Source organism: Brienomyrus brachyistius, unplaced genomic scaffold (genome assembly GCF_023856365.1).
Source record: "Brienomyrus brachyistius isolate T26 unplaced genomic scaffold, BBRACH_0.4 scaffold48, whole genome shotgun sequence".
Taxonomy (NCBI): domain Eukaryota; kingdom Metazoa; phylum Chordata; class Actinopteri; order Osteoglossiformes; family Mormyridae; genus Brienomyrus; species Brienomyrus brachyistius.
Genome location: NW_026042323.1, coordinates 1,768,737 through 1,776,775, shown reverse-complemented (window position 1 = coordinate 1,776,775; position 8,039 = coordinate 1,768,737). Strand labels below are relative to the sequence as shown.

The 8,039-nt window shown below is 47.0% G+C and overlaps 1 protein-coding gene and 1 long non-coding RNA gene across 2 annotated transcripts; both read right to left on the bottom strand.

Moving 5' to 3' along the window:
* Nucleotides 1–710: 710 nt before the first annotated feature.
* Nucleotides 711–1,752, bottom strand: LOC125723427 (G-protein coupled receptor family C group 5 member B-like). Its single transcript, XM_049000045.1, has 2 exons — nt 1,061–1,752; nt 711–766 (listed from the first exon to the last, which is right to left on the bottom strand). Exon 1 carries the CDS (start codon nt 1,548–1,550, stop codon nt 1,104–1,106), a length of 447 nt encoding a protein of 148 aa, XP_048856002.1. The 5' UTR covers nt 1,551–1,752; the 3' UTR covers nt 711–766; nt 1,061–1,103.
* A 125-nt stretch (nt 1,753–1,877) lies between these two features.
* On the bottom strand, nt 1,878–2,970 carry LOC125723431 (uncharacterized). The gene is made up of 3 exons (XR_007386879.1): nt 2,871–2,970; nt 2,483–2,563; nt 1,878–2,018 (listed from the first exon to the last, which is right to left on the bottom strand). It is a non-coding gene; the product is annotated as an uncharacterized LOC125723431 (long non-coding RNA).
* Nucleotides 2,971–8,039: the final 5,069 nt, after the last annotated feature.

Genomic DNA, 8,039 nt, shown 5'->3' with positions numbered 1-8,039 from the left:
TAGTTTTCCTGATTTCGTTTTGGACTGGAAAACCCAAGGACAAACGATACATGGACTTTTTGCATTTGTTTGGCTTTAATGTGTTTGATATAAACCTAGAGTTGAGAACCTACAGATGTGTGTGTTTGTATGAGTAATCCATCCATCCATCCATCCATTTTCCAAACCGCTTATCCTACTGGGTCGCGGGGGGTCCGGAGCCTATCCCGGAAGCAATGGGCACGAGGCAAGGAACAACCCAGGATGTGGGACCAGCCCATCGCAGGGCACATTCACATACCAGTCGGGCAATTTACCAACTCCAATTAGCCTCAGCATGTTTTTGGGCTGTGGGGGGAAACCGGAGTACCCGGAGGAAACCCCACGACGACATGGGGAGAACATGCAAACTCCACACACATGTGACCCAGGCGGAGACTCGAACCCGGGTCCCAGAGGTGTGAGGCAACAGTGCTAACCACTGCACCACCATGTCGCCTGTTGTATGAGTAATATAATGTAAAAATTTAATTCTATTTTATGTCCAGTACAAAAGGGAAGCATATCATACAGGTAAAACACCCACATTTAAAAAATGTTTTCATGAAAGTCTGTAACAGTAGAGTGAAGGAACTGACCAGTGGCTGAGCTACTGATATATGGGATGATGATGAGCATTGAATGTTTCTCAACTTTTTAACCCTAAAAAAACACACCACTTCCAGAGATGATGATATATATATTATTTATTTAAAATGTAATGTTTCCTGGGGGCTGGGGAGGACACCTGCAGGAGAGAGACAGATATTGATCATGTAAACATCCTTCAGCAGTGCAGTAGTCATACTTCACATTTTTTTTGGGATTGTTGGGGGGGGGGGGCACATGCAGCCATGGTACCTAAGCTCTGCTCAAGTGAGATCTGAGTTACAGTGAAAGGTCCATAGACCTTGCTTATATGCTGCTGTTCCACAGACTTCCAGTAGGGGCTCCATGTGAGGAAAGAGCGAGGGCTATGCTCTCTCTCAAGTACACACAGAGTCACAGAGTAGGTCAAAGAAGCGAAAACAAAGTACCATACCTGAGTTGTTGTCACTGAACATGAAGCCCTGGTTTGCTCCAAACTACACGTGAGAGAGGCCCTCCTCTAAACTGGCCTCTCTCATGCGGGACGGGGGCCGTAAGGTGGCGTGGACCTCAGGAGCAGCGTGCAGCAGTATGAGCAGCCATGCCTGTGCCAGCAGCACCACTGCCTGTACCCGGTTGTCCCATGTTGGGGGCAGGCCAAGCGCCGCGTTGCCATACAGGCAGAAGGTGATCCAGGCCACCCACAGCAGGACTGAGGCCAGGCAGGTGATGAGCAGCCACGCGGTCCTGCACCTCCACCGTGGCTGCTGCCTCCACAGACTGCAGGCCGCCCCCACCAGTGCTGCCAGGAGCAGGACCAGCACATACGTGGTGGCCAGCGCAAAGTCCAGCGGCTGGTATTCACAGGCTGGCTGGCACGTGAACATCGTGGCTAGAAGGATCCACTCCGGATCCAACACGGCCAAGGCCACCGCCAGCCCCATCAGTTGACCTGTGCTGGGGCTATGAGCACCTTGTCCCAACCGGCGCAGTCGCAGACCATGAAACACGAGGCATGTGTTGCAGATAGCAAGCAACACCCCCCTCAGGACACGCCGGGCGAAGCAGAGGCTCTCTTGCTGCTCAGCGATGTATCCCAGGCTGAGGCCACAAAGCCCAAATATGGCAGCGAGCAGCAGGAGTAGCGGCGCCACCCCCGCTGCGCTCCTCAGCCTCTGTGATCTTCCGCAGGCGACACAGTACCACCAGGAGCAGGATCAGCGAGGCGAGGGCCGCCGCCGCTGCCGCCACCACCACCACCAAGACCCACACCGCATCCAGCTCACACAAGGCCGTGTAGGGCCTTGTCAGGATGGAGCCGGATCCGCAAGGCGAAGCTTCGTCCCATGAAGAGCTGCCCCCCACCAGGGACAGGACGAGGAAGGTGAAGAGATTGATAGAGGGAGCCATCACTGGCAGGGAGAGAGAAAGGAATCATTTAATGGGTTGAAGAAGTATTAGTCCATTAAACGCAATGTAGCCTGCTGCTGTGCAGGACACATCACAGGCGACACGCTGAGCATGCTGACAACTGAGCAATGGACTTCTGCAGTGTGAGACTACATGCACTTTCTTAAAAAGCAGTAATCAATGCCATGTCAACCAGCTAAACAACTTCACAAGTAAATCGGCACATTATATAGGCCACCATCGTTATAAAAAATAATTATTATTTAAATTCAGGGGTCTCAAACAAATTACTGTATATGGCCGGCCGATATCAGAGAAAAATTAAAACCATGTAATGTCATTCCAGCGCAATTGACACCCGCCAGTCTGCACGTTTTGCGGTCGGTAGTTTAGCATCTCCCAGCGTTTTTTTTACTTTAAGACCTTTGATCTAAGTGAAGTATACATTTTGAAGGGGAGGCCTTACCTTCACTGTCAATGTCTTTCAGCTTCACTTGCTCTTACAACACGTACGATGCACTCACGAATCGTTTGTGTTTGCTTCTCCCTTATCAAACAGATTATTTATAAGCGGTGCATCATAACGTAGTACTGCATTTTTACGTAATGGAACGCTAACGTTCTAAATAGGGTGGGGGCAGGGAGGGGGCATTAAGTGTCATCCTTTTTGTGTTTACTTTTGAAAAATTGAGATATAACCTTTAAAAAGCACGGATATAATGTAAGAAACTTTTTTAAAAATAAATACAAATAAAAACAAGCAAATGCATTCAATCTCATTTCTTGTAGCTAGTGCTGGAAACTTTGGTGGACACCAATAACGATATATTTTTGTCCAGTAATATTACCAATACCTAATGTTTGTCCAAACCCATGCAGCGCTCTAAGAAACTCCAGCTTCTGCGATTCCCCCTGCAGACCGCTACGGCTGATACAAAGACAAATGCGCAAAAGATGCTAGTAAGATACAGAGATTGGTCATTGGTTAATATTATATAAATACGCAATTAATAATATGACAAGTGGCAGTATTGCTACACGATTAAATAAACGACAAAAACAATAATAATGACTGATAAGTCATAACGCGTTTTTTTCTTTGATGGTGATAACATGTACATGCAGTACACCGATACCGAAATAAGAGAATTAATGCTATTAGCAGAAAATTATTACTGGAGACATAATTGTTAGGACACCCTCGACAGGGAAACGCGGACCCAGGAATGCGGAACAGCGCGATCTTTATTAGATCGAGCAGGTAACAGGCTTTCAATGGGCCAGGCAAGAAGAATGGTCGGGGACAGAAGGTAGATTCGGTAGCTGGGGAGATCCAGTCCAACAGGCAGGCACAGGACACGGAGACGAAGGGAAGGGGAGACGAGAGATCCTGGGGCTGGCAGGGAAGGCAGGACGGGAGGTTCAGGGACGAGGGCTGCTCTGGGAAAGGAAGGCAGGCAAGGTAAGGAACGAGGGAATGACACTGGACAAGCAAGCGCTCGATATAGAAATGAAACATTGGCAATACTTCGCAACCCCCGTTGCGTGTGCTGTCCCTTTGTAGTCTCCAGTATGCAGGCTTAATTGATGACATCCGCCGGTGTACGTGACAATAGTTATGTTTCTTCCCGTTTGCAATCAAAGTGTGAGCTTCGGGCGTGACGTTAAGCGGAATCCCAGACCGATTGTATAAAAACGCAACAGGCTTCATTTGAGACTGTATAGGCTTCTGAATTTTTCGTATAGGCTTAATTTGAGTCTGTTTTCAAAGTAAATTAAAAAAATATAGATAACTGATATGTTATCAGTTAATTTTTCAAATATTCTCATTAAAGTGCTTCTGTTGAGAGGGCTTAAATTACGAAAATGTTAACATTGTTCAGTTATTTTTATGTCCAGTGTTGTGGAGTAGCTAACTAAAATAATCGACGCTACTAACTTTACTTCTTTCAGTAGCTTATCGGTAGAGCAAATACTTTTAAAACGCTGTAGCTTTTCCAGTAACTATTTTTTTCCTTTTTTTACAAATAGCGATATAGCAGCGACATCGTCAAAAATATTACAGGTCGTCGATCGCTGTCAAAAAATATATTTTCATTTCAACATTATTTTCCGCGTTTTTTAATTCATTTGGTTTTTGAGGTGGGGTGGCATGGTGGTGCAGTGGTTAGCACTGTCGCCTCACACCTCTGGGACCCGGGTTCGAGTTTCCGCCTGGGTCACATGTGTGCGGAGTTTGCATGTTCTCCCCGTGTCGTCGTGGGGTTTCCTCCGGGTACTCCGGTTTCCCCCCACAGTCCAAAAACATGCTGAGGCTAATTGGAGTTGCTGAATTGCCCGTAGGTGTGCATGTGTGAGTGAATGGTGTGTGAGTGTGCCCTGCGATGGGCTGGCCCCCCATCCTGGGTTGTTCCCTGCCTCGTGCCCATTGATTCCGGGATAGGCTCCGGACCCCCCGTGACCCAATAGGATAAGCGGTTTGGGAAATGGATGGATGGATGGTTTTTGATGTAGTTAGCATCTCCCTAGCACGGCCACACAATAGCAAAGACATAAACTTAATTTTCAGAGACTCATCCCACCTGTTTACCTCAGGCGCCAGATAAAATTGTTCCGACCAGTCAGACCACTCACGCCCCACACCATTAAAAGTTTCCGGTATAAATATTGGGTGAGCAGGCGGGGCCACCGGGAGATTGAGAAAACACTCTCTAGACGTAACAGGACAATCAGCGCCCTCATAATTAGGAGATTGTACACTATCCTCGGCCTCCGACATGTTAAAGCTAATTCTAGATTTCTAAACGGGAAAACCACAAAGGAAAGAAATGATCCCACCGCTGCCACCAGTGCAACTAACCTAAACTAGCGTCAGAGGCTGTGAAAGGAGAACAGATCACCACCAGACTGCAGCTAAAAGTACAAAGATACTTTTATTCAGTACAATTCATGCAGCGACCCGTTGGGTCGGATCTGGATTCACAAAGAGTTCGGTCCCGCTTTCTCCCCGTAGCACACCACCCCTTTTTAAGCGTGTGTTAACCCACGCTACCACACAGTAAATCCCGCACCACACAACATCCCTATTAGGGCACGGCACACCAATAGCACTGCAATGCACAGTAATCCCCACACTTCGGGCACAGGCAAGCGTTACGGGACCAGAACCACCTACTGTATATAGTCCTGTCCCGACCCTAAGCGGTTACACTGCGCATTTAAACCACACGTAACACACATACAATAAAGACATAGTTAAAACAGAACACCCCCTCCCCCCCAGGGATCAGGACCCTCCCCCGGGGAAGGAACAATCACACCGGTCCGTCACCTAGAACGTCCCACGGAAAGGGAATCCCACCCCCCCACCGCCAATCCGTCCCTATGAGGGTGCCGCTACTCCCATCTATCAACCACCCCGTCTAAGCAGTGGTCATAGCCTCCTACCCCCACTGTCCTGACTGCCCTCGCCCTACCGCACCGGGAACTGTCCCTACAGCCCACTCTCTGCCCTAAACGGCATGCGAGCGGCACCTCCCCCGGGACCCAACGCGTACGGTGCCTACCAGACCATATCTCCCTAACGCGCCTCCTACTCCCTCTCTTAACCCCAGATCCCTCACAACCCAGGTGTAGCCACTTAATTAACTATTACCTTCCACGCCCATCCCTCACCCCCCACACATCAAAATTACAAATAAAATTTTTTAAAATTATTTATTTAAAAAAAAAAATCTTTTCTTCTTACACTATAATGGCAGGTTTAGGACTAATACAGTACAGCCATAACCAGTGTCAGGGATTCTATGCATTGCTACACAGAGACAAGTCCAGATATTGAGCCCAAGGCTAAAATTGTGGTTTACTTACAAGTGCACTTTGCTGGGCAGTGGGGGTGTTTGTCCTTCTCTGCTCACATTTTCCCCTCTTATCCTGTCTTCTCCTCCGCAGCCCTTCCTCCTTCTCTCTGTTGCTCCTATATTCCCTCCCCTCCAGTCATCTATGTTCTCCTTCCTCTGCGGTCTCTCCTCTTCTCCCATTCTTCAGTTATACTGTCTTCTCCGCTCTCCCTGTATCCCTCCTGTCTTCTGGTCCTGTCGTCTTTTCTCCAGTCATCCCCTGCTTCTCAGTCATCTCTGCATCTTTTCTCTCATTTGTTTGCTTATTCTTTGATTGTTTGTGTTATTCGTTAACCCACCACCCCATGCTGGATGAGTCTTGATGTTTTTTGAAGTTTTTTTAAAGTTAGGCTTCTTCCTTTGTTTTTGTGCCATATCTTCTGCCCTCTTCTGGTTGCGGCAGTACATGACACGGGTGGAAAAATAGGGTTTATTACAACACACACATCAAAACCAAAAGGATCAGGAAGGATCAGAATTCCCACTCTCCTTACCAACACCTCGAAAAGCCAGGCCTTGCCGTGCCAAGTACTTAACTTCAGAAGATTTTTCCTCACTTGCTGCTGCTCTTTCCAGCTCATCTGAAGGTTGAATATTAACAGGATTGATCTTCTGAATCCATGTCATCAGTGCTAATCTGTGGCACTGCCTGTCTTTATGTGCACTGAATTTCCACAGTGCCTTTTCCAGTTTCACATGCCAGTCTTCACAAGAGCTGAATGTGTCTTTCATGCCAGTTTAGACATTTGTGTTACAAATTATTTTGCACAGTAGAAACAAAGAACCCCCCTTAAGACGAGGGGGGGCTGTAATGGAGCCCAGTGTGATCTTTAAACCATTTCTCCTGAAAGCAGAGTCTCCTGTTTGATAGACATGACATTTACATTTGGCTGATTTGGTGAAGGTCCAAGCTCCTCTCCCCTCCTCCCTAATACACCTTCATCTTCACCTGCCTGTCTGCTCTCTCTCTCTCTGTCACTGTCTCTGTCTCACACTCAGTCTCCCTGCTTAAATGCTGTATCTGAAATACACACCACAGGCCAAACTAAGAAGCATATTAAACTAACATCAGGATCAGGCTGCTGTGACGTCATTATTCACTCTTAACCATCAATATTTGCTCCTTTTCTCACTCCCCTCCATGTCACCTGCATTTTCTGCCGTCAGCAGCCTCTTGCTGTCTCTCCCTCTTCATCTTTACTCTCAGCACAGCAGAATTTACATGAAAGCAGTTATCAGTAAACAAGTGGTGTTTCTTGGCATGATGCTCAGGAATGGATCTCTCAGGATTTGTTATCTGAATGGGAATGATTAATATATGAAGAACCCTTGACTCACATACTGTATACGTCTATCATCTGACTGGCACTAATTATCTCACTGTCTCTACGTTTCTGCTTTTCTGTGGTTGCCCAAAAACTCACGATTGTCACACTTCCTCTTCATGATGACAAGCTACTCACTGTGAATAAAAGCTGACTGTAATAAAACTACCTGCATTTAAATCATACATTAATGACACAAAATACCTTAAAGTATTACTTACTTACTTATTTTGCACAGTAGAAACAAAGAACCCCCTTTGGGGGGGGAGGGGGGGGGCAAAGTGAAAGTGATGTGGAAAATCGCCTCTTACCACTGAAAGACATGGGGATGGGTGGTGCTAATAATGGTACTGCAGCCAGCCAGTAGGGGGCGCTTGACATTTAGGGTTTTCACCTATTAGAGATGTTATGGTCTCCTTGTTTTTTGCAGTCAATGCTTTGATCACAGAATAAATATTAAAGAAGTGAGCACTTCTGTCATGCTTTAGTAAGATTAGTAACACACTGCTTCAGATTTCAGTGACCTGATCTCTGCTTGCAAAGAGCCTGAGATGGACCTTAAAGGTTTAAATATACATTTGCAGATAAATGAAATGCTATGTGGCCCAGTGGGTGGCGCTGTCTGGGGATTTGAACCCCCATTACTGCATGTTCTCCCCATGTCGTCGTGGGGTTTCCTCCGGGTACTCCGGTTTCCTCCCACAGTCCAAAAATATGCTGAGGCTAATTGGACTTGCTAAATTGCCCCTAGTTGTGCATGTGTGAGTGAATGGTGTGTGAGTGTGCCCTGCGATGGGCT

Excerpts from the sequence above, each read along its gene's own strand:
- LOC125723427 (XM_049000045.1), bottom strand. The coding sequence starts at position 1,550 with ATGGGGCTGGCGGTGGCCTTGGCCGTGTTGGATCCGGAGTGGATCCTT.